General features: G+C 37.4%; 1 protein-coding gene across 2 annotated transcripts in view; it reads right to left on the bottom strand.

Annotated features, from left to right (window-relative positions):
- Nucleotides 1-27649, bottom strand: part of SPIRE1 (spire type actin nucleation factor 1) — a 182625-nt gene that overhangs the window by 20308 nt on the left and 134668 nt on the right. For both annotated transcript variants that reach the window (XM_012746047.2, XM_012746049.3), the window contains exon 9: nt 7838-8010. In XM_012746047.2, coding sequence (XP_012601501.2) covers nt 7838-8010 — 173 coding nt within the window. The remainder of the gene's footprint in view (nt 1-7837; nt 8011-27649) is intronic.

Below are 27649 nucleotides of genomic sequence, written 5' to 3'. Positions count from 1 at the left end.
AGAGGAATCATAGAGACACCCAGGAGAAACAGGGAACTTACAGACATCGGCAGTCCTAGGTGAAAGGTGTGTGCACACAGCTGGGTGCACGTGTCGGTATACGTGTGTGCAGACTCCTGCTTGCCCTCTCATGCCTATTCCTGTTCACTAGTCACCTTTTGCCTGTCTGAGGAATCCTGATGGGTCTCTGACATCTCTTCTACTGCCTGGCCTGATCCCCGGAATCTGTTTTTATGGTCTGATTCCAGTGACCGGCCCTGAACCTCCCAGGCAGGTCTTCTCCAGCCACGCTGTGGCTGCAGGGAAGCCTCCTGCACTGCTGCTTTGAGCCTAGGGGGCTCTGCCACCCGATGCCGCCAGATCATCGCAGAGGCCAATCCTGGCACCAAACTTACTTCTTAACAGGAACACAAATCTTTCTTTTCCTGAAAAGAAGCTCTGGGAAGGCTCAGGCATAGCTCCTTTGCTCAGCTTTCTTACTGGAAGCTTTGATCTGGCCACAATCAAAACTCATCTTTCATTAAAAAAAAAAAAAGCTACCCAATGTCGGTTAGCTGAGATTAAGATGAGCAAGAAACACTGAAGCTAGATTTCCAGGAATGGAAAAAAGGAATCACAGAAAAAGGGCTGGTGTGGGCTGGGCCTGGTGGCTCATGCCTGTAATCCTAGCACTCTGGGAGGCTAAGGCAGGAGGATCTTAGGAGTTCAAGATCAGCCCAAGCAGGGGTGAGACCCCGTTTCTACTAAAAATAGAAAAAAAATTAGCCAGTCAACTAAAAATAGAAACAAAAAATTAGCTGGACATGGTGGCTCCCGCCTGTAGTCCCAGCTACTTGGGAGGCTGAGGCAGGAGAATCGCTTGAGCCCAGGAGTCTGAGGTTGCTGTGAACGAGGCTGATGCCATGGTACTCACTCTAGTCTGGGCAACAGGGTGAGACTGTGTCTCAAAAAAAAAAGTCCTGGTGTGGAGGGTCTAAAGTAACAGGGTTCTGTGCTGACACACTGTGTGGCTGGCTGAGTTTCTAGCTTGGTCTTTACCTTTACTGAGGGCTCAGTTTTCTCACTGAAAAGTAATGATGCTACACAGAATTTCTAAGGCCCCTTCCAGTTGAAAATTAGAAAAGAAGAAGTTTAGGCATTCTCATGTACTGCTAGTTAGAATACTAACAAATTCATGAGATACGTAGACTTTGGAGTTAGATAGACTTGGGTTTCAAATCCAACTTTATCACTTACAAACTCTTTGAACTTAGACAACTGTTCTCTGTGTCTGTTTCCTTATCTTTCTACAACAATCACAGCTATCATCTTGGGTCTTTTTGAAGACAAATTAATTTTTATCTAAAGTCTAACACAGAGTTAGCTCAATAAAAAGTAGCCATTATAGCTTTCATAAGAAATATGGGCTAGGTGTGGTGGCTCATGCCTGTACTTCCAGGACTTTGGGAGGCTGAGGTGGGAGAATCACTTGAGGGCAGGAGTTCAAGACCAACCTGGGCAACATAGCCAGACACTGTCTCTACAAAAATAAAAGAAATTAGTTGGGTATGGTGGCATGTGCCTGCAGTCCTAGCTACTTGGAAGGCTGAGGCAGGTGGAACACTTCAGCCCAGGAGTTGAGGTTGCAGTGAGCTATGATTGGGCCCCTCCAACCTGGGCAATAGAGCAAGACCCTGCCTCTGAAAAAGGAAACAAAAAGAAATATGTATAAAAACTATAAAAATGTGCATTCTTTCACCTAGCAAATGCAGTTCTGGAAATATTCTGAGAAATAATTTAAAGCAAAAATGTAACATAAGGGTATTCAGAATAGTACTGTTATTTATAATGGCAGAAAACTGGAAACAATCTAAATGCTGAAAAACAGGTGACTGTATAAGTAAAATACGGTGACTTACTATGACGGAATACCACACAGATATCGGGCATCATGTTGGAAAAGGACATTTAATCAAATGGGAAACACTCATGATATTTTCTCAAGTAATAAAAGGGTTAGGTCCAGTTCTGGCAAATGGCAGATTAGACAAACTATTTATTCCTAACCTCTGTAGAGAGGTGTAAGGTTTCTGGGTCACTACCAATAGACAAGTTTAACAACTAGACACTCCCAAAGCTTCCACCAATGGGTTGGTACTACCGACCAATGCCAATGAGTTAGTACCAGGGTGTTGAGTTTAACAAGTAGAAACTATCAAAAGACACCAAGTCCAACCTGCAGTGAATGCTTATTATGACTGTCGATTTAAAAGTACAGAACTATTGGGTGAGTCCAAGTGAAAAAAATCAGTTTTCCAGTTTTCCAGCTGGAGTTCTAACTTGACAGAAAGGGGGAAAAAATGCATTAAACCACAAACTTTGGGAATTAAGTGAATTAAAAAGCAAGTAAGTGCCTCACAGTTCTTAAAATAAGGAGTTTTTCTTTTTGCATAAAACAATTACACTTATAATTGTAAATAATTCATTAGTATCATTCTATTTCATAAGAACATTTGATCTCAATAACATATTGACTGACTACAAGGAAATTCAGAACTAAATAAGGATTATTTAAAAGCAAACTCTTCATTGTGATAATTTGTACCAACTTTAAGTTAAACGTCAAAGACAGCAATGAGTAATAGGAAATTTCTGATGGACAATATCATCAAATAAAAATTATTCGTACAGGTGAGCATAGGTGATATCCCAGAAAGGTGGAAGGCAAAGAGGCCCATGCAAGAGGCAGCAGAGGCAGGTGGACTCCACTGGTGAGAAGTTTGGTGTCAGCTGGGTGCTGTCACTTAGTTATAGGACACTTCCTCTTCAAATGAAAAAGGAATTTCCCATGGCTCTCTGAAGCCTTCAGGGAGGCCCTGAAAGATAGCGTGGTGGCAGGTGGGCAAGGCTCTAGTCCCCACCTCTGCTTCTAGTTGACTGACACTGTACTTCTGTGTAAGTGTGGTGTGAAGAAAAAATTGTGGTGCTTAAAAAAATATTTGGAAGCCACTCATTACATAGGAGGAAGAAAGAAAAAATGATCAGCCTTTTTTGAGACTTCCCTTTATTTGATCTCTACTGCCTTCTACAGCCCTGAGTCTTGACTTGGTCTTTGCTCCCGGTGCAACCTCAGCCAGGAATTCAAGTCAGCAGAGCCAACAGATGCCAGACGTGGAGTAAGGAAGAGAGATTTGAGTAGGACTGCACTTCCCCCCCCTCAGGAAAGCATGGGCCAGAAGGCGAGAAATATGTGAACATGCCATGGTATGGCAAAGCTCTTATCACAGGACAAAATGGGGAGCCCTCCTGTCTTTTAGACTCATTCTACCACCTCAGTCCTACCCCTTCCTTCTGGCTTCTCCGGAGCCTCCCAGCCCCTGCAGTGTCCAGTCACTGACTAAACTGACCTCTGCAGTCTCTGAACTTCTATGGTCTCTAGTCATACATGACACAGCCTAAAACAGTGTCTGGCAGACACTGTGCTCACTAAACATGCGTAATGGTTCTTAGGTACATGCTTTTTATTTCTTATTTAAATTACAAACAACTAGAGGACAAAGACTACTTTGCTATATTGCTGCCTCTACCTTTAGTATCCACTGAAGGCATTCAACAAATACCTGACTGGAAAAAATAGAGTGGCACTGGGGGAAAAAAGAAGGCAGAGAAAGAACAAATAGGAGAAGAGTTAAAGAATATGTTAAAAAGTAGGGAACAAAAAGTTACTATAAAATGTGAATGGAGAAAGTATGTGTAACATGATACAGGATGTTTCTAACAGTACTTGCATTTGTGGCCATTTATGAATGCAAATATGACCAGAGGTAAATCAATCTTGGTTTAGGAATTCTCTGACATCAGGAATTAATAAATGTAGGGAAAAGAATACCTATCCATTAATTCAGAAAAGGTAGAATTTCACAACATCTTTTCCAGTTTCATACTTCTGGGGTAGAACTGCCAAGCTTTAGAACTGGAAGAGACATGAAGATGATGGAATCCACTCCCCTCATCAGATGGAGGATGTGCTGAAGGCTGACAAAGTGGCGTGCCCATTCCCATGCCTTGTCCATACACGCTAGGCTGGACCCAAGGTAGGTGCCACATGGAGAACAATCTCCACTTATTTACACTGTAAGGAAACCTGATTTTGGGGTTTCTAGGTACTTCATGCATGTCTATATAAATGTCAGTTAATTATTTGGCTTTACAACAGACATTCTTTGGAGTTGGATTTAACCAGTTCATAGATAAATAGATAAATAGTTCTGAAAGCAGCTAATTGAGAGCATTTTAGGATGAACACAACTAATCTACCACTATTAAATTACAGCTGTATTTTATCAACAGAAACTATTAAAAACTTTGATTAATACAAAGCTTAAATTTTAAACAGTTGATTAAAAATAAAGAATTCTGTTTTCTAAATGTTAAAGTTTGAACATATTTAGAAGTTTTTTGGTTTTTTTTGAGACAGAGTCTTGCTCTGTTGCCCAGGCTAGAGTGCCGTGGCATCAGCCTAGCTCACAGCAACCTCAGACTCCTGGGCTCAAGTGATCCTCCTGCCTCAGCCTCCCGAGTAGCTGGGACTACAGGCATGTGCCACTATGCCCGGCTAATTTTTTCTATATAATTTTAGTTGGCCAATTAATTTCCTTTTATTTTTTTTAGTAGAGACGGGGTCTTGCTCTTGCTCAGGCTGGTTTCAAACTCCTGACCTTGAGTGATCCACCTGCCTCGGCCTTCCAGAGTGCTAGGATTACAGTCATGAGCCACTGCGCCTGGCCCATTTTTAGAAGTTTTAAAATTCTTTTTGGCTGAGCGCGGTGGCTCACACCTGTGGACTCTGGGAGTCCAAGGCAGGAGGATCGCTCAAGGTCAGGAGTTCAAAACCAGCCTGAGCAAGAGCGAGACCCTGTCTCTACTAAAAATAGAAGTTAATTGGCTAACTAAAAATATATAGAAAAAAATTAGCCAGGTATGGTGGCACATGCCTGTAGTCCCAGCCACTGGGAGGATCGCTTGAGCCCAGGAGTTTGAGGTTGCTGTGAGCTAAGTTGACGTCACAGCACTCTAGCCCGGGCAACAGAGCAAGACTCTGTCTCAAAAAAAAAAAAATTCTTTTTATAAAAGGAACATAAAGCATTCCCACATTTAATACCTTTGACTAGTCTTTCCTTAGTACTTAAAAACATCAATTTTAAATTGAAGAGTAAGGAATATGCTTATTTCAAGGCCCTCATTTAAGACCATTCACTTTGTTGCATAATCTTTGAGATTTCTATTACCCCTGACTAAAGAACTGTGATTCATCCATGCTTAAACCAGCAACTAGTGACAAAGGTCAGTGGTAGCTGGAACCCAGCTCTAACATTTCTCTTGTCAGCACCTTATTGCTCATGTCATATTCTAATTGATGATGGGCAACAGGGTGAACATGGCCTCCTTCTGGTTAAGAACAACATGCCTATCAAATCATCTCAACATTTGGACTTGGGGGCATTAACACTGTATCTTCAAAAAAAGGACCATAAAGAAGGTTGTAGAGGCTACAAATTTATCTGATCATGGCGTGGTGCAAAGTCTTACCTCAGGAGATAATGCAGGACCAGGAAGGAAGGTATGTAGGCCCATGGGGTATAGGAAGGTGAGCTCCTGGGAGCTGCACATCAGTGCTGCCCAACAGAACTCTCTGTGAGGGGACCTTCAGCTGTATTGTCACTATGGTGGCCCCTGAGCACTGTAAGAAACTGAGTTCTTCCTTTGTTTAATTTTAATACAGTTTAAATTTAAATAGCCATTTGTGGTTAGTAGCTACTATACTAAACAGAGCAGAGCTCTGTCTAGATCAGTGGTCCTCAACCTTTTTGGTACCAGGGACCAGTTTTCATGGGAGACAATTTTTCCATGGACTGGGGCAAGGGGATGGTTTTGGGATGATTCAAGTGCATTACATTTACTGTGCAGTCAAACCTCTCTGCTAATGATAATCTGTATTTGCAGCCGCTCCCCAGAGCTAGCATCACCACCTCAGCTCCACCTCAGATCAAGCATGCAACTTAGATTGCCCTCGCATGTGCAGTTTACAGTAGGGTTCGTACTCCTGGAGAATCTAATGCTGCCACTGATCCGACTGGAGAAGGAGCTCAGGCGGTGATGCGAGTGATGGGGAGCGACTGTGAATACAGATGAAGTTTCGCTGGCTCACCTGCCTACTGCTTACTTCCTGCTGTATGACCAGGTTCCTAACAGGCCATGGACCAGTACCAGTCCATAGCTTGGGGGTTGGGGACTGCAGGTCTAGATGACATTTGAGCTAAATCCTTTTTAAATTGAAATCATTGTTCTTACAGGTTAGTACGAATTTATTTAAATACTTGAGAGTCTACTGGGTGTTAGAAACTGGGGATATAAGGTGAATTCAGCGAGGTTCCTCCTCTCAGGGAATTTGTACTCTGGTGGGAGAGAAAGAAATAAGTGGATAATTACATAATAAAGTGTTAAGTGCTCCAGTGTACCATAGGGTGAGTGGATGATTATAGAATCATAAAGGGGCCCTAAAGGAGTAGCAGTGTCAGGGAAGACTTCCTGAGAGAAAGTGAGGCAGTACTGACTCTTACAAGGATATGGGGGCAGACTGCAGACATGGCTAAGCACAGAGCTGAGCAGCTATGAACCGTGCAGAAAGAACGAATATACTGCAGCATGTGGGTGCAGTATAAACCACAGGGCAGGGAGGGTGTGAAATCAGACCAGTGGTGACAGCAGGTGTGTGATCAGGGGACATGAACTTGATCCTGTATGTGACAGTGAGGCCTCCAAAGGTTTTAAGCAGGAGTGACAAAGATTCTGGTGGTGTGTGCAAGATGGAATTTGGGAAGCCAAGAAGAAAAAAAAATCAGATAGACTGATGAGACAGTGAGAGAGCAAGACTGACTGAAGTCAGTTAGGAATAGGGACATTTCTTTATTATTTGTAAGGTTTGAAAAACCTTTAGCAGCAAAGTTATTTCTGGTATTGCTTGGACTGGAGGTGGAGACTTAGGTGGGGAAAGTTAATAATTCCTTAGATTCTACCTTGGATGAATATGGGGAGGATGGAGCCAGCAACTAAGACAATGAGAGGACGAGATGCTAGTTTTGTGTGTATTGTGTTTGTGTAATTGGTTTGGCAAGGAGGTGAGGGAGAAGGGAGGGAAGAGGTAATTTCATTTTACATGAGTTGATTTTGAAGAATAGGCAGTGGAGAGCCAATAATACATACAATATTGATACCACTTGATAGAGGTTTGAGAGAGAGGAGGGAAGCATCAGCACAGAGGTGGATGCTGAAATAGGCAAGGATGTGAGATTCCTCACCCCCTCTTCCTCCACGAAGGGCACTAGGTAAAGGACAAAATCTGGGAACATCATTAGAGTTTTCTTATTGGAAACTTGTATATTGGCATTACTATTACAGAAAGAACAATCCCAAGTGTGGGTGTGTGTATATTTTAGAGGGAGAACAGTTTATGGAAATATGTTTTTCTTGACTTTATTTTTCCTTCTCCAAACAGAGGGGAAGATATTAAGGTAATATAAGCTTGAAAATTGTTGATTTATTTTAACTGAACTTATACTTTAAGACTATATCAAAAATTCAATATTTATTTTATAAACTACAGCACTATATTGGTCTTTACCGATAACAGTAAGTAATCTACCATTTCCTGTTAACCAAATTAATTTTAATGCTAGCTTTATTGATTGATTGATAGGAAGAAATTAAGCAACAATGGAAGAAACATAATTAGAAAACTGGGTCAGAAAACATTAAGCATCCTGGACCTGGAGTCAAGATGTGTGAACAGGGGCCTCACCTCTGACTCTGAGCTGTCCAGTTCAGCCAAGGTTGGGGCTTTGAGGAGCTTCTTCCGCTGCACAGGCACCTGTTGTGCTGCACTTAACCCATTTTCTTTTGTTTGTGATGTTAAACCTCCATTCACTACAGATGATTCCACAACATTCTTTGGAGATTCAGGGGTAGTTACATCTGGAAAAAGAAAGGCAAAAGTTTACCTTTTCTTAAGCTAACAAAGGTAACTGGTGTTGGAAACACACACCAGGTGGCCAGGCATTTCCATGTCACACAAATACAACACAGAGGCTTGATACAGTAACACCTTGCCTGTGTATAGGAAACATTTTTTTGTTAGATATTGTCAGATTCAATAAAGGGAACTGTAAAATGAATAACTATATATTCACATTTGTAGATTAGAATTCACAGTTGGAAGAAATCCTACAGATAACTAACTCAGACTTCTTTATTTTCCACATGAAGAAACAGAGGCTCACAGAAGCAAGTTTTGCTTTACAGCCTCTAAGGACCTACGCGTTATCAGGTGTATGGCTGTAAGATTTGGAAATGTTTTGGTTTAAAAACCAAAATAGCTAATAATCTAAATTCATATAAACATATTTAATGTGAATAGAAAGAGGCTGAGATGCATTTTCTCGGATAAATCTGATTTAAATTGTTAAGACCTCAAATTTGGAGGGGAGGCAATACAACAAATGAAAGAGAACGAGGCAGGCTACAGCGTAGGATGATGCAGACTGGTTGGGTCTCTGCTGCTACTTGTCTAACTCTGAGCAAGCTGCCTACTCTGTTTTTTCACCTGTAATAACAGACGTGGGCTTGTTGTGAGAATTAAATGGAATAGTAACTGCATATACAATACTGTGCCCACTAGAGGCAGCACACAGTAAGTGTTAGCAATTAGTAACACTGCTTTTGATCTCCATTTTTGAGTAAGTAAACTAAGGCTCTGACTGATTTGGCCAGAGTTGCAAGGTTGGTGTCGTGCCAGAGCTGATGTGGGAATCCTTGTTAGGACTGATTCTTAAAGGCCTGCTTTTTGGTACAACAGCTTGGAATCTTCCCAGGAAAAGTGGCACTCATTTTCTTTAGTACTTCAGATGAAGAGTTAAACATGGACTAAATTTAATAACTATAAAATTAGAGTACTGAAAAGTAAAAAAAAAAGCAGTCACTGCAAAATTTACTTTATAGACTTGTACAATGAACTGCTCTTTGCAAATGGACAGTCTGTGAAGCTCTTGTAGTTGGGGTAAAGGGCACTCCAAGTACTAAACTGAAAAAGACAGGATTAATGCTCCTTTAGGAAGAGAAAGTATTGCAACAGAAGTTATTATAAAATACAGGAATGTTCTATTTATAGTAGGTTTCCCCTCACCCAACAAATGATATTTACATGCCTGAAGTCCAAGAGGTAGAGTTCCAGGAAACATTGAGTATAAGTGTGTTCTAGTACAGTTTTCCTTGGCATTATTTAAAAGAAGCATGCAAATTATTTCTTATTACAAATGATATATATCTTATTTAACATTTATAATTTCTGCTTATTTTAAGAGATTGAGAAGGCCAGAGAACACACCCCTGTGAACTGGAAGAAATCGGTTGAAAAAGAAAGAATGAAAGGAAAAGAAAGAAAAGAGAAGACAGGAAGAGGGAAGGATAGAAGGAAGACAGCTGTCTATTAATCATTTATCATTTTAGGCAAAATTTTTAACAGAGAACTTGACAACACACTCATTTATTTTATTATTACCTTCCTAGGTATTAAGTAGCTAGAATAAATAAATGATTGGTGATGGTGAAGAGTGCTGAAAGGGATAAATGGGAAAAAGCAGTAAGGTTTTATACAAATTATAAAGGTTAAAAATCTTTAAATAAGTCTTTGAAAAGGAGATGTAAGGAAAAGTATCTTAGAAAAGTATTTTTAAAGTTTTCCAGAAGACAAAAGAGGAAGTTACTGGGCTAACTGATTAATTCCTATGCAAGAAAAAAGGTAGTTAAGTGTTTATTTTTTTATTATTTATTTATTTTTTTATTTTAGCATATTATGGGGGTATAAGTGTTAAGGTTACTTATATTGCCCATGCCCCCCTCCCCCCTAGAGTAAGAGCTTCAAGCATGTCCATCCCCCAAACGTTACACATCTTACTCGTTGTGGTTGTATATACCTCTCCCCTCCTCCCGCCTCCCACCCTCCTGACACCCGATAAATGTTACTCCTATATGTCCACTTAGGTGTTGATCCCTTAATACCAATTTGCTGGTGAGTACATGTGGTGCTGGTTTTTCCATTCTTGAGATACTTCACTTAGTAGAATGGGTTCCAGCTGTATCCAGGAATATACAAGAGGTGCCATATCACCATTGTTTCTTAAAGCTGAGTAGTATTCCATGGTATACATATATCACATTTTATTAATCCACTCATGAGAGTTAAGTGTTTAAATATGGTCTTAAAGAGTATATTCTTAAAAATCTTCTATAGTATGCTTTATACTTTTCCTATAGAATTATTCATATTGTTGCAGTAATCGTCCAAGAGAAAGCACAGATAGTTCAAATGCACATATCTTTCACCTTTTTTTTAGCTACCCACGGTCCAACAGAGGTTCCCACTGTTGACCTGGTAGCAGCTCACTCCCCAAATTGGAGATATAGTAATGAGAAGAACACAACTAGCTTCCCATGCTACCAAGCCAGAGTTTCCCTAAGAGAGTCACTGTATTCATAACACTGGCATAAAAAATATAATTGCTATATCAGATTCATGATTTTATGGATGCTATTGTTTAAGAAATTTTTAAGTCATTTATGGTAGATTAAAAATGTTAAATAGTATTGGTGGCACTTAAGGCTGTCAAAAATCATAAAGATGGCATATGAACTGAAGGTTAGGGAACACTGTCAAATGATGGTGGCTGCCTTGAGGTTATTTCATTCTCAATGCAAGGGATTTGAGAAATTGTCTCATAGTTCTCTAATTGCCTGAACCCTGTGCTACGAGATCGATAACTGTCATTTTAGCTCATTTACTGAAACTACTGAAATAAACTGCATTAAATTTAAAACTTTGAGAAAAACAGAATTAATGAAAAATAGGTTACATAACATTAAGGTTTCAGGATGATCTCCATATATAGGACTAAATATTGTTTATGATTTTATCTCTTATTACATATTTGTAAAAGACTTGTTGAATATATACGTGTGTGTGTATATATATATATTATATATATATTTCTTTTTTTTGAGACAGAGTCTTGCTTTGTTGTCCAGGCTAGAGTGATTGCCGTGGCGTCAGCTTAGCTCACAGCAACCTCAAACTCTTGGGCTCAAGCAATCCTCCTGCCTCAGCCTCCCGAGTAGCTGGGACTACAGGCATGTGCCACCATGCCCGGCTAATTTTTTTTATATATATATATATTAGTTGGCCAATTAATTTCTTTCTATTTATAGTAGAGACGGGGTCTCGCTCTTGCTCAGGCTGGTTTCGAACTCCTGACCTCAAGCAATCCGCCTGCCTCAGCCTCCCAGAATGCTAGGATTACAGGCGTGAGCTACCTCGCCAGGCCATATATTTTTGAGACAAGGTCTGGCTCTGTTGTCCAGGTCGGACTGCAGTGGTGCAATCATAGATCACCGTAACCTCAAACTCCTGGGTTTAAGTGATCCTCCTGCCTCAGCCTCTGGAGTGGCTGGGGCTACTGGTGGATGCCACAACACCTGGCTAATATTTTAAAATTTTTTTGTAGAGACAGGGTCTCCCTGTGTTGCCCAGGCTTGTCTCAAACTCCTGGCCACAATCGATCCGTCTGCCTTAGCCTCCCAAAGTGTTGCGATTACAGGTGTGAGATACCATACCTGGCCTCAGTTGAACATATTTTTAGGCAGTTTGATTACTTGTATTTTTATGTTAAATGGATAAATCATCCTTATTACTTCAATGAATCAAATAAGAAAAGCCAAACACCTGGATAGGCTTTGGATTTCTTCTTTATAAGATACCATTTGTTGAGAAAAAACTGGTGATGTTTATTTGTAAGCAAAATATTTACAATGTGAAATATTTAGATATGGCTTTAGAAAGCACAAAATTTAGATTCAGAACCTAAAATGCATATTTATGATATTAAATACTTTATGTAATAACTCTATGTGTTTCTGCTGCCTTATTTAGTGAGAGGAAATGTGACTAGAATACATATTATATAGTTAATATTTGCAAAGAAAAAATAAATTATACTTACCACAAGTGATACTGAATGGGTTAAGATTTTCACTAAGAATTAATATTTCTAAGATATACTTAAGCAGCAAGACATACTTCATTATATCTTATTCTACACTTAAGTTCAGAGTTATTATCTAGACTACATGTTTAAAATGTTTACTCATCAGTTTTTTCATTTTCTAACTCAGAAAATACACTCCCATTTTTGCACTTAAGTTACAAGAATAAATCAATATTTTCCATTTATAATTTGGGACATTTTAATTAATAGTCAAAATGCAACAATGGAAAACAAAAGTAGCACAAGAAATCAAGAATGACGCACTTGGAAATTATGAAGTACACTAAGGCACAAAATAAACTAGCAAATAACATGCAGTGAAACCAAATAAAAATTCTTTGCTACTCTTTTACATCCAAGAGCTTTCTTCCCAACATAGGAGCTGTCATATATCCTTTAAGAACACGGAACACACTTATCTATAAGCTGTGTGAGCATGCATACTGTCTAGATCAGCCACGTGTGCCTAATTTATATGAGCCAACAGTCAGTGTGTTTAAGTAGCCAACCACTCTCTTATAGTCCAACTGATGGAAACACTTTTAGTAGATATTCAGAAGAGAGAGAGTATCTGTAATGTACATTGCCAACTTTGGGAGATTAGTAGTAACACATATGTTCCAAAATGTTTCTGAGTTTATTTTCCAGACCAAATTTTTTACAAGGTCACTCTGCAAATAGTTGATAAAATAAAAATTGCCAAATGGATAAAGAAAATAGAAAAAGATCTTCAGTGATCAGTTAAAAATAATAAGTGAAGATTGTAAAATAGTAGAGTCATGCCTGAGACCTACAAAAATAAAAAATTTAAAAACAATTGGGAACTAGTTTTGTAGTTGGAAGATAATCAGTAAATACTCATATACAAAATATATTAGAATCCTCTGGCTCTTTTAAATATGAATTTTTACATAACATATGCCAACAATTTTCTCTTAAGAGGCATTCCATGGCATTTAATAGAAAATTCTGGAAGATATTAGTGCCAACATCTTATCTCATTTTATATTCAAAACAGCAGCTTCCAAAATTAAAAATTCTAATATGTAAAATATTTTATTGGGATTAAGTTGGCTTTGAAAATTCACACATACATATTTAAATTTTCAGTTTAAAAAGGGGGCTGGGCCGGGCACAGTGGCTCATGACTGTAATCCTAGCACTCTGGAAAGCTGAGGCGGGAGGATCTCTTTAGCCGAGGAGTTTGAGGTTGCTGTGAGCTAGCTGACTCATAGCACTCTAGCCTAGATGAGGAAGGCTGATTTTGCAGATCAAATTTAATCACTAATAGTTATTCATTTCACTATTAATCTATGTCTATTTAATAAAAGGGGTTTATGCTTGTACTACAAGCCCAGGGCACATAATTATATATTACAACCCAAGCCATTACAATTCTCTTGCGTTTTTATACGTGTAAGCAGCATTTAGTCATTCATGATATGGCTCTATCTACTGAACACAATGATACAAAAGATGGCTCCTGCCCATCAACTGAGGTGCTGCAGTCATCTGAAGTAGATAATCATTTCGAATTTAGCTACTTATATAACTAAATGCTTTAGAGAACAGGAAGTGGGAATGTCAAAACTTTGTTTCTTAAAGTTTTGTCTATTTTCTTAAGGCAAATGGCTCTTTTAGACTTGAACATCATTGCTTTAGAAGAGTCCAGGGGAGTGCCAGCTACCATAGGATGGGCACCATATTCTATAACCATGAGTTCTTCCACAATCCCCTATGAGGCAACAGGTTTATTGTAGTTTTATATATTTCTTAAGTATATTGTTTTCAAATAACAAGAATGTTTTATTTTACTGACCACAGCTTAGAAGCAGCCTTTTAATTTTCTTTTTGACACTTTTTTTTTTTTGAGACAGAGTCTCACTTTGTTGCCCAGGCTAGAGTAAGTGCCATGGCGTCAGCCTAGCTCACAGCAACCTCAATCTCCTGGGCTCAAGCGATCCTGCTGCCTCAGCCTCCTAATTTTTTGTATATATATTTTTAGCTGGTCAATTAATTTCTTTCTATTTTTAGTAGAGACGGGGTCTCGCTCAGGCTGGTTTCGAACTCCTGACCTCAGGCGATACGCCCGCCTTGGCCTCCCAGAGTGCTAGGATTACAGGTGTGAGCCACTGCGCCCAGCTGCTTTTTGACATATTTGAACAAACAAATGAATGAAATGTATTAGAAACCACAAAACCCACGTCAGGTGTGAAAGTACTTTTTTTTTTTTTTTTTACCTGACAAGTCAAAACTGTAAGACATGCTAAGTGGCCGTGTTGCTGAAAGAAAGAAAACAAATAATAAAAAGAAAAAAATTCAGCTGTTAGAATATATGAGGAGGGAAAAAAAGAGGGGGACAGATTAATGAAGACCATTAGTGGCACATCTCAGACTCTAAGGCAGAAGTTAGTAAATAAAAATCTGAAATACAATTCAAGAGTAATAGTCTTAGATTCAATTACATTACTAAGACTTGAAATGGAGTACCGCGAAGATGAAAAAATAGCTTTTTAAAGAACAAGTTAAAAATGAAAGCATGGTAAAGACACAAACATTTTAAAGAATCACACAATAGAATTTTTGACTTAAATATAAAATAGATCAAAAGAAAAAATAGCTCTGTTTTAAAACATGATTTTAGGGAACATACAAAATCTTTAAAATTTTAGAATAAATGTGTCCTTCAATAATTTTTTTCAGGATGAGAATTTGGTTCTCTAAATAAAGGTGAAACATTTTATTAAAAAATGAGGAATTAGTAGCAGCACAATGTGCCAATAAACTCTCTACTGCAGGCAGTATACCCTAGTAGTTTAAAGAGTGGCCAGACTATCTGAGTTTGAATCTCAGCTCTGCCACTTACTAGCAGTGTGATCCTGGGCCAGTTACTTAACCTCTCTGTGCTTAAGTTACTTCATTAGTAAAATGGGCATAATGGTACCTAACTCATGAGATTGTTATAAAGATTAAATGCCTTCATATAAAAAAACTGCTTAGAATTGCACTTGGCACATAGTAAAAGTTCAATACAGTAGCATCCCCTTATCTTCAGTTTTGCTTTCCATGGTCTCAGTTACTGGTGGTCCAAAAACAATAAATGGAAAATTTCAGAAATAAACAATTCCTAAGTTTTAAATTGCATGCCTTCTGAGTATAATTTTTCCATTTTAGTATTGTTGTTAATCTTTATTGTGCCTAATTTATAAATTAAATTATATCATAGGTATGTATGTATAGAAAAAAACCTAGCATATCTAGGGTTTGGTATTATTTGTGGTTTTAGGTATCCACTGGAGGTTTTGGGATATTTCTCCCTTGGATAACAGGGGACCACTATAATTATCATTTCTTAAGAATAAAATTATTATTTCTTTCCTGTTGAAACAGTTTATTTTTAAAATTTATTACATATAATAAAAACCACTAAATTGTATACTTTAAATGAGTCAATCTTAGGGTATGTAAATACCATAAAACTCAATAAAGGGATTAAAAAAGGCTGTTGCAAAGATTTGATGAATTTGGATATTCATTACAGTGAGAATTATCTATTTTCACTGTAGTCCAAAACTCTTACCAGCACCTCGATAATGACACATCAAAGAGAAAAACATCTTTCCTGTGACCTACGCTCAACCTTCCTATTATTGTCCAGAAACTGCCACTTTTTTTTTTTTTTTTTTTTTTTGAGACAGGGTCTCACTTTGTTGCCCAGGCTAGAGTGAGTGCCGTGGCGTCAGCCTAGCTCACAGCAACCTCAAACTCCTGGGCTCAAGCAATCCTCCTGCCTCAGCCTCCCAAGTAGCTGGGACTACAGGCATGCACCACCATGCCCGGCTAATTTTTTCTATATTTATTAGTTGGCCAATTAATTTCTTTCTTTTTATAGTAGAGACGGGGTCTCGCTCTTGCTCGGGCTGGTTTCAAACTCCTGACCTCGAGCAATCCGCCCGCCTCGGCCTCCCAGAGTGCTAGGATTACAGGCGTGAGCCACTGTGCCCAGCCAAAACTGCCACTTTTAACACTGAAGCATAGCACTCCAAATATGCAGCTGGTCGTTCCTCCCTCTCTCCTCCATAAAGCAGTCTTCTTTCTCCATTTCAAAAACTTAATCCACCAGGAAGATTTTCCAAAATTGTTGAAGCCAAAGCAGTCTCTCTGAGTATCTTTTGTCATATTGTTTCTCCCATTCTTCTAAATCCTCTTCATATAAACAAGGCAGCATAAATTGAGAAATTAATTATTTCTCCTTTAAATTTTTTTGTCATCCTATTTCACAAAGTTGGCACCTTAGGTGAAACTTTGTTGCCACCAAAGACAACCTTGCCTTCTTGACTTTGGATTTCTGGAAGCCTAGGGTCTTGGTGAGGGCTGTGCCTAGGAGGGACAGCAGGCACCTTTGTGGTCAGAGAACGACACAACTGTGGGTTTGTGAGTACAGGCTTATCAGACAGAACATCCACCCAGATGATGTTTTCTAGGGAAGCAGCCTCTGAAGATCTAATATCCCAATTTAATGAAATGTAATCATCTCTCAGTATGTATTTTAGGAGATTTTTAAAAGGAACAGTTTATATTTACAATCCCAAAGCTCAATATAGTATTTTTAAAAACTTATGGGAAGGAAGAGCTTTGATTTACATCTCAAACACATCTTATCAAGATGTCAGAATCATATGCAGATGTTTTTAATTGCACTATGTCAACAAAGGGGATATACATCTTAAATATGGCAAATAAAGCAACTATTATTTAATAACCATACTTATTGTTTGAAGATCAAGAAATAATATTTCAAATATTTTCATCCTAATGTTTAAGTTATGATATAATTTTTAAACAGGCATTTTACTGTGTTTTAGTTATCTTATAGGAAAGTGGTCAGAGATTTTGTGTTGAGAATAATTTTCTAGTCATTAAAAAAACTGCATTTCTAAATTCATATGCTATGTACTTTAGATTTTCCTAGTTATGTATAGCAAGTAAAATACTACATACTCTCAAAGCACTCTTCAATCTTCTCTAATACCTTCTTATTCTGCTCTTCTCTGGCATATCAATGTGTCTTTTGAAATAAGACTGACTACTGCATAAGAAAGGGATGCAATTATTTCTTGGGAGATAGGGTTCACATCTTTCCCAAGCTCTTTCTATATGCCAGAAAGAGGACAACAATTGAGGATCATGACAATTAAGATGTTTAGAAAAACAGAGAAATGAACAAAGACTGATTGATAAACAAGAATAGTAATCTCAGGCTTACTAGGAAAAAATGGAAATAACTTTTGAAACAGTAGGGGGAATAGGTAAATAAAACACAATTTAGCCATCTGTTAGGAAATCATGTCCTTATAAATCATGTTCTGAGTCACATTTAATGACGTAGGAAGACGTTCATGCCACATACAATGTTAAATGAAGAGAGCAAAATACTATATATAGTTTACTGTCCTCATTTTGTAATGCCCAAGGAGATTCTCAGTGGATGCCTCTGGCTGTGGAAATCATGGGTAACATTTAAACTACTTTAAACATTTAGAGGCATTTTCCGCATTTCTGCAGTGGGTTTCTACTTGTAACTACATGGAGGAAGGAGGTCATAAAAATATTTAGAACTCTTCTTCAAGCTAATTCTGCCAACATTATCCTAATCAAACTCCATGAAGCAAAAATTTATATTGAGAACCAATGTAGATCTGCAGAAAAAAATGAGCCCAAATCCCTTACTTTCCAATTAAGATTTATGATCAGTTTGAGCTCAGAATTCTAAAAGTGAGACTCTCATAGAACATCACTTTCTACAATAGTTTAATTCTGGCTGTTGTGAAACACTAACTTTCAAAGTGAAAATAAAATAAGACATATTCAACATTAAAATTATATTTAATGATTCTAAAGTAGGGTTCCCACTAGTTAACATTTAAATATGATTTTTTAAAAGTGAAACTGAAGAATATGTATGTGACAAAGGCTTGCTGTGAGAGATGAATCACTGATCAAAAAGCTCCCAACACGGCTGGGCGCGGTGGCTCACGCCTGTAATCCTAGCACTCTGGGAGGCCAAGGCGGGAGGATTGCTCAAGGTCAGGAGTTTGAAACCAGCCTGAGCAAGAGCGAGACCCCATCTCTACTAAAAATAGAAATAAATTAATTGGCCAACTAATATATATAGAAAAAATTAGCAGGCATGGTGGCCCATGCCTGTAGTCCCAGCTACTTGGGAGGCTGAGGCAGGAGGATTGCTTGAGGCCAGGAATTTGAGGTTGCTGTGAGCTAGGCTGATGCCACGGCACTCTAGCCAGGGCAACAAAGTGATACTCTGTCTCAAAAAAAAAAAAAGCTCCCAACATACCTACGTGAGTGCAGTGCGCACCATCTGGGGGATGGACACGCTTGAAGCTCTGACTCTTGGGGGGAGGGTAATGGGGGAGGGAGGCAACACACGTAACCTAAATATTTGTATCCCCATAATATGCTGAAATAAAAAATTTTAAAAAGCTCCCAACAAAGAATAGCCCAGGTCCAGATGTCTTTTTTTTTTAAATTTCAGAATATCACAGGGATACAAATGCTATGATCATATAAATTGCCTTTGCACCGCCTGAGTCAAAGCTACAAGTACGCCCATTCCCCAGACAGTGCCCATTGCAACCATTTGTCTATCTCCTCCTTCCCGCTCCTACCTGCCCAACACCTGATGAATGTTACTACTATATGTGCACATAAGCGTTGATCAGTTAATACCAATTTGATGGTGAGTACATATGGTGTTTGTTTTTCCCTTCTTGGGATACTTCACTGAGGAGAATGGGCTCCAGCTCTATCCAGAATAATACAAGAGGTGCTAGATTACCATTGTTTTTTGTGGCTGAGTAGAACTCCACAGTATACATATATCACGTTTTATTAATCCACTCATGGATTGATGGGCGCTTGGGTTATTGCTACATCTTTGCCATTGTGAATTGTGCTGCTATAAACGTTCTAGTGCAGATGTCTTTTTTACAGAATTTGTTTTCCTTTGAGTAGATGCCAGTAAGGGGATTGCTGGATCTAATGGTAGTTCTACCTGCAGCTCTTTGAGGTATCTCCATATTACTTTCCACAGAGGTTGTCCTAGTTTGCATTCCCATCAGCAGTATATGAGTGTTCCTATCTCTCTGCATCCATGCCAACATTTATTGTTTTGGGACTTTATGATAAAGGCCATTCTCACTGGAGTTAAGTGATATCTCATTGTGGTTTTGATTTGCATTTCCCTGATGATTAGCGATGTCGAGCATTTTGTCATATGTTTGTTGGCCATTAGCCTATCTTCTTTTGAAAAGTTTCTGTTCTTGTCCTTTGCCCACTTTTTGATGGGTTGTTTGATTTTTTCTTGCTGATTTTCCTGAGTTCTATATAGATTCTAGTTATCAGCCCTTTATTGGATGTGTAGCATGTGAATATTTTCTCCCATTATTCCACTCACGTATTGATGGCAGCTGGGTTGTTTCCACATCTTTGCAATTGTGAACTGTGCTGCTATAAACATTCGAGTGCAGAAGTCTTTTTTATAGAATGTCTTTGTTTTCCTTTGGGTAAATACAGTGAGACTGCTTGATCAAATGTTAATTCTACTTTTAGTTCTTTGAGTTATCTCCATACTACTTTCCAGAGATGTTGTACTAGTTTGCAGTCCCTCCAGCAGTGTGTGAGTGTTCCTATCTCTCCACATCCACGCCAACATTTGTTGTTTGGGGATTTTTTGATAAAAGCCATTGTCACTGGAGTTAATTGATATCTCATTTTGGTTTTAATTTGCATTTTCCTAAGGATTAGAGATGATAAGCATTTTTTCATGTTTGTTGGCCATTAGTCTATTTTCTTTTAAAAAGTTTCTGTTCATGTCCTTTGACCACATTTTAATTGGGTTGTTTGATTTTTTCTTGCTGATTTGCCTGAGTTCTTTATAGATTCTAGTTATCAGCCCTTTTCTGGATGTATAGCATGCAAATATTTTCTCCCATTCTGTAGATTGTCTATTCACTCTAATGATTGCTTCCTTGGCTGTGCAGAAGCTTTTTAATTTCATCAGGTTCCATTTATTTATTTTTATTGTTGCTGTGATTGCTTTTGGGATCTTTTTCATAAATTCTTTGTGTAGGACCATGTCTATAAGAGTTTTTCTAACATTTCTTTCTAGAATTTTTATGGTTTCATGCCTTAGGTTTAAGTCTGTTATCTATCATGAGTTGATTTTTGTGAGAGGTGAGAGGAGTGGATACTGTTTCAGTCTTCTACATGTGCTATCCAGTTTTCCCAGCACCATTTACTGAATAAGGATTCTTTTCCCCAGTGTTTGTTTTTTCTGCTTTGTCAAAGATCAGATGGCAATATGAGGATGGTTTTATATCTGGATTCTCTGTTCTGTTTCCATTGGTTTATATCTCTGTTCTTGTATCACTACAACACTGTTTTGCTTACTGTGGCCTTGTAGTATAGCTTAAAGTCTGGTAAATGGATGCCTCCTAATTTGTTCTTTTTGCTTTGGCTATACAGGGTCTTCTCTGGTTCCATATGAAGCACAGAATTATTTTTTCTAGATCTGTGAAAAATTATGTTGGTATTTTAATAGAGATTGCATCAAATCTGTAGATTACTTTGGGTAGTATAGATATTTTAACAATGTTGATTCTGCAAATCCATGAGCATGGTATATTTTTCCATCTGTTTATATCCTCTGTTATTTCCTTCCTCAATGTTTCATAGTTCTCCCTGTAGAGTTCTCTCACCTCCTTAATTGAATATATTTATTTTCTTTGTTGCTATTGTGAAAGGTGTTAAGTCTTTGATTTGGTTCTCAGCTTGACTCTTGTTGGCATATATGAATGCTACTGAATTGTGTACACTGATTTTGTAACCTGAGACTCTGCTGAATTTATTTATCAATTCCAGTAGTCTCTTGACAGAATCTTTGGGGTTTTCTAGATATAAGATCCTATCATCAGCAAAAAGCAAAAGTTTGACCTCTTTTGCTCCCGTGTGGATACCCTTGATTTCCTTCTGTTGTCTGATTGCTCTAGCTAGGACTTCCAGCACTATGTTGAATGGAAGTGGTAGTTGAGGGCAGTCTTGTCTGGTTTCAGTTCTTAGCACGAGTGCTTTCAATTTTTCCCCATTCAGTATGATGTTGATTGTGAGTCTGTTGTATATGGCTTTTGTCATTTTGAGGTTTGTCCCATCTATGCCTATTTTGTTAAGTGTTCTTATCATAAAAGGGTGCTGAATTTGTAAAATGCTTTATCTGTGTCAATTGAGAGAATTATATGGTCTTTTTATTTCTATTTATGTGGTGAATTAATTTATAGATTTACGTATATTGAACCATCCCTGAGTCTCTGGCATGAAGACCACTTGGTCGTGATGGATTATTTTTTTGATTACCATATGAATTCAGTTTGCTAGGATTTTATTGAGAATTTTTATATCTATGTCCCTAAGGGATATTGGTCTATAGTTTTCTTTTGTTGTTAAGTCCTTTCCTGGCTTTGGTATCAAGGTGATGTTGGCTTTGTAAAATGTGTTGGGGAGGATTCCTTCCTTCTTGATGTTATGGAGTAATTTCTACAAGATAGGTACCAGTTTTTCTTTGAAGGTCTGGCAAAATTCAGATGTGAAACCATCTGGTCTAGGACTTTTTCTTATTTTTTTGAAAGACTTTTTATTGCTGCTTCAATTTCATTACTTGATATTGGTCTGTTCAGGAATTCTTCTTCTTCCTGACTGAGTCTAGGGAGGCTGTGTGTTTCTAAGTATTTGTTCATTTCCTCCACGTTTTCAAGTTTATGTGCATGGAGATTTTTATAGTATTTAGAGATGACATTTTGTATTTCCATGGTGTCAGTTGTAATTTCTCCTTTTTCATTCCTGATTGAGCTTATTAGACTTTTTTCTTTTCTGATTCTGTTTAATCTAGTAAGAGGCCTGTCAATTTTGTTTATCTTTTCAAAGAACCAACTTTTAAATTTTATTTTAGCGTATTATGGTTACATATATTGCCCATGTCCCTCTCCCCCCTCAAGTAAGAGCTTCAAGCTTGTCCATCCCCCAAATGTTGCACATCTTACTCACTGTGGCAAAGAACCAACTTTTGATTTCATTAATCTTCTACATGGTTACTTTGTTATTGATTTCATTTAGTTCTGCTCCGATCTTGGTTGTTCTTTTTTTCTTCTGCTGGGTTTAGGATTGCTCATCCTTTTCCAGTTTCTTAAGATGATTCATTAGATCATTGATTTGTGATCTTTCTGTCTTTTGAATGTAGGCATTTTATGGCTATGAATTTTCTTCTCAGGACTGCTTTAGCTGTATCCCACAGATTTTGATAACTTGTGTCTTCTTTATCATTTAGTTCATAGAATCTTTTTATTTCTATCTTAATTTACTCCCTTGACTTGACTATCATTCAGTAGTAGGTTGTTTAGTTTTCATGACTGTGTAGAGATGAGTGTTTCTGTTGGAATTGATTTCTAATTTTATTCCACTGTGGTCTGAGAAGATGCATGGTATAATTTCTATTTTTTTTTTTTAACTTGTTGAGACACATTTTGGTGCCTAGGATGTAATCAATCTTAAAGAATGTCCCATGAGCTGATAAGAACGTATATTCAGTGGTTTTAGGTAGAATGCTCTGTAGATGTCTGTTAGACCCATTTGTTCTAGAGTTCTGTTTAAGTCCATTGTTTCTTTGTTTATTTTCTATTTGCAGGATCTGTCCTATTCTGTCAGAAGGGTGTTGAAATCCCAGCTATTATCATGGTGCTGTTTATCATTTTGTTTAGATCAAGTAGGATTTGCTTTATGAATCTGGGTACACCTATGGTAGGTGAGTAAGTATTTAGAATTGCTGTATCTTCTTGTTGAATTGTTCTCTGTATCATTATATAATGACCATCTTTGTGTTTCATTACTCTTGTTGAAGACTATGTTATCTGACATGAGAACTGCTATACCAGCTTTCTTTTGGTTTCATTTGCATGGAAATTGTTTTCCTTCTCTTCCCCTTGAAACTTAGTTGTACCCTACAAAACTAAGTTTCCTATAGGGGGGGAAATAATGACTTTCTCAGACAAGCAAACACTGAGGAAGTTTGTCAAGAGAAGACCTGCCCTGCAGGTAGTACTCAGAACTGCATTATACACAGAGTAGCACAATAGACACCCACCAGTGTAAAATTACCCAAAAGCTAAAGGTCAAAGCCCAGACACCACAATGGCTCAAAAACTAAAACAAAGCAACAAGCTTCTACTCAACAGTATGAACAGAAATCTACCCGTTATCAATCCTTTCAATAAATGTGAATGGCTTGAACTGCCCATTGAAGAGACATAAGGCTGACTGAATGGATTAAAAAATATAAGCCAAATATCTGCTATCTCCAAAAAACACATCTAACCCACAAAAACTCATTCAGATGTCTTCACTGGTGAACTTGGCTCACACATTAAAAGAAGAATTAAGTGCCAATCCATCTCAAACTCTTCCAAGACACTGAAGAGGGGGGAATACTTCTAAACTCATTGTATGAGGCCAGCATTATTCTGATACCAAAGCCAGACAAAGACAAAGCAAAAAAGAAAACTACAGGCTAATATCCTTGATGAATACAGGTAGAAAATCCTCAACAAAATACTAGTGTAAAAATAAGTAATTAAAAGTCTATGCTGTACCCTAAAATCAAAGTCTGGAAAAAAAAAAAAAGAAAAAAAAAAAAAAGTCTATGCTGGGCTGGCTTTAGCTCAGTGGTTCCTTCGATAGTGTTTTAACAACCTCTTTGCAGAGCCAGAGTGGCTTGAGATCCGTAGGTTCTCTCCAGCCCTTAAAAAAAAACAAGTCTATGCTGTTTGAACTTGAAAATATTTTGAGCCTAAGGGAATGTTATTATGGGACCTGAGTCACATAAACAGGCAGCTGAAATCTATAGTTTTTTGTTTTTTTTTTTTTTAAATCATAGATTAGCCTTTTCCTTACCTACATTGTTTTGTAAAATATTGTAAATGACTACAGGGCACTCTTCCCTTTCCACTGCTGTCTTCTCTTTCCACAGTTGATCTTCATTATAGATTAACTTCCCCTTTTCTTTTCTCACACAAAGGCTCTATGACTATCAGATTGTCCAAGATGGGATGTTAAGTACATTCTTTTAAATTGGAAAGGAAATGAAAATAAGCTGTAGAGAAAAGAGAACAAACTACAACTAATTGAACTATTCTTACACATAAAACCAGCCTTGTATAGAAAATATTACAATCCAGCTGGGTGCAATGGTTCATGCCTGTAATCCCAGCATTTTGGGAGGCCAAAGTGGGAGGACTGTTTGAGCCCAGAAATTTGAGACCAGCCTGAGCAATACTGCAAGACCCCATCTCTACAAAAAAATTTTTTAAAAATTAGCTGGGTGTGGTGGCATGCAGCTATAGTCCCAGCTACTAGGGAGGCTAAAGCAAGAGGATCATTTGAGCCCAGGATTTTGGGGTTGCTGTGAATGAGCTATAATGATGCCACTGCACTCCAGCTTAGAAGACAGAGCAAGACTCTGTCTCAAAAAAAAAATAAAAAAATAAAAAAAGCTATAATCTTACTAAATTTCTTTGTTTTCTGCCTATATAAATAAGAACTTAACCTTTAACTTCAGTATAATAACCCCATTTCTCTGAAGCCTGCATTTTGGAATGGTCATTCCTAGCCTTTTGTTTGCATAAACTCTTTAGCTAGATTCTAATCCTTTCAATTATTTCAGTTGACATTAGCAAACTAAATCCAATAGCACATTAAAAAGATCACACAACATGATGGAGTGGGATTTCTCCCTGAGATGTAAGGATGGCTTAATATATGAAAATCAATTAATGTGATACACCATATTAAGAGAATAAAGAATTAAAAAAAACCATGACCATTTCAAAAGACAAAGATAAGTATTTGACAAAATTTAATACCCTTTCATAATAAATGTATATATGAAAAGCCTACAGTTAACATCATACTCAACAGGGAAAACATGAAAGCTATTCCTCTAAGATCAGGAACAAAGCAAGGATGACCACTTCTATATTCAACATAGTACCAGGTGTTTTATCCACAACAATTAGGCAAAAAACAAAAAACAAAACAAAATAAAAAAACACCACGACATAAAAGGCATCCAATTGAAAAGGAAGTGATAAAATTGTCCCTGTTTGCAGATGACATGATCTTATATATAGAAAACCCTAAAGACTCAATAAAAAAACTGTTAGAACTAATAAACAAATTTATTCAGTAAAGTTGCAGGATACAAAATCAACTACAAAAACCCGCGGCATTTAAATACACTAACAACAAATTATCTGAAAAGAAAATAAGGAAAGCAATACTATTGATCATAGTACCCAAAAAAATACAATACCTAGGAATAAACTTGACTAAGAAGGTAAAAGATATGTATAGGGAAAACTATTAATACAAGACACAAACAAATAGACATCCTGCATTCATGGGTTGAAAGACTTATTGTTAAAATGTGCATACTACCCAAAGCTATATACAGATGGAATGCGATCCCCATGAAAATTCTAGTGGGTTTTTTTGTGTACATAAATAGAAAAAAAAATCCTAAAATTCATATGAAACCACAAAAGATGATGAATAGCCAATCATTCTTGAGAAAGAAGAACAAAGCTAGAGGTATCACATTTTCTGATGTTAGAATATATTACAAAGTTAGAGTAATCAAAACAGTATGGTATTGGCACACAGATAGACAGACCAATGGAAAAGAGATGCCAGAAATAAACTCATGCATATATGGTCAAGGGGTCTTGACCAAGGGTGCCAAGAACACACAATGGTGAAAGTATAGTGTCTTCAAAATGGTGATGGGAAAATTGTATATCCACATGCAAAAGAATAACCCTTATCTTACACCAACTCAAAATGGATTAAAAACTTAAACATAAGATCTGAAATGGCAAAACTTCTATAAGAAAACATAGGGAAAAGGCTTCATGATATTGGTCTTGGCAATGATTTCATGGAGATGACACCAAAAGCACAGGCGACAAAAACATAATACAACAAAATAACAAAACATAAACAAAAAAATAAACAAATCAGTCTACATCAAACTAAAAAGCTTCTGCTCAGCAAAGGAAATAATCAACAGAACAAAAAGGCAACCCACTGTATGTGAGGAAGTATTTGTAGACAAGATATACAAAGGGGATTAATATCCAAAATACATAATGAACTTCTATAACTCAATAGTAAAAAAAAAACTATAACCTGATTAAGAAAGGACCTAAACATACATTTTCCCAAAGAAGACTTACAAGTGGTCAACAGGTATATGAAAAAATACTCAAGGTCATTAATCATCAGAGAAATTAAAATCAAAATCACAATATGATATCACCTTCTACCTGTAGGATGGCTATTATCAAAAAAAGCCCAAAAGATAAAAATTGTTGACAATGTGAAGGAACCAAACCCTTGTACACTGTAGGTGAGAATGCAAAATGATGCAGCTGCTATGGAAAAGAGTATGGAGGTCCCTCAAAAAATTAAAAATACAACTACCATATGATCCAGTAATCCCATTTCTAGGTATATATCCCAAAAAATAGAAATCAGAATCTTGAAGATATAGAAGCTTGCCTGTATTCACTGCAGCACCGTTCATAATAGCCAAGAGGTGGAAACAACCTAAGTATGACTGACAGATGAATAGGTAAAGAAAAGGTGGTATATATACACAATGGAGTATTATTTAGCCTCATAAAGGAAGGAGCTTCTTCAAAATGCAACAACATCGATGAACCTTCAGGACATTATGTTAAGTGAAATAAGCCAGTCACAGAAAGACAAATACTGCAGATTCCACTTATATAAGGTATCTAAAATAGCCAAATTTATAGAATTAAAGAGTAGAATGGTGGTTGCCAGGGGCTGGGGGGTAAAGGGAATGGGGAGTTACTAATCCACGGGTTTAAGATACATGTCAATCATACAAAATGAATAAATAAGCTCCAGAGTTCTGCTGTACAACACTGTACCTATAATCAACAAAAAGGTATTGTACACTTAACATTTGTTAAGAGGGTAGACCTCATGTTAAGTGTTTTTACCACAATTTTACAAAAAGGTTCAGTATAACGCTTAGGTGCAAGGGCAGTGTCCCCCTGATTGCTTAAAAGTCCTGCTAATCTTTCTCTTACACTTTCTTAAGTGACCTCACTTAAAGCCATTCTGACTGGCTGTTGTAAATGTTCATTTATATCTCTTACAACATGAATGCACATGGTACTTCAGAGCCACTACTGTGGAAGTATTTTCTGAGCAGGGACTATGCCTTATTCATCTTGTAATCCCAGTCACTGGCACAATGATAGTAGTAAATGTTCAATGTTCAATAGATAGTAAATGTTCAAAAAACTGTTGGAAAAATTAAGGAACTAGATGTCAAATATTAATTCAAATCATACAAGCACATTATA

Source organism: Microcebus murinus, chromosome 17, assembly GCF_040939455.1.
Source record: "Microcebus murinus isolate Inina chromosome 17, M.murinus_Inina_mat1.0, whole genome shotgun sequence".
In the NCBI taxonomy this organism is placed as follows: Eukaryota; Metazoa; Chordata; class Mammalia; order Primates; family Cheirogaleidae; genus Microcebus; species Microcebus murinus.
Note: the sequence above shows the minus strand (reverse complement) of the source record. Positions and strands in the feature narration are given on the sequence as shown.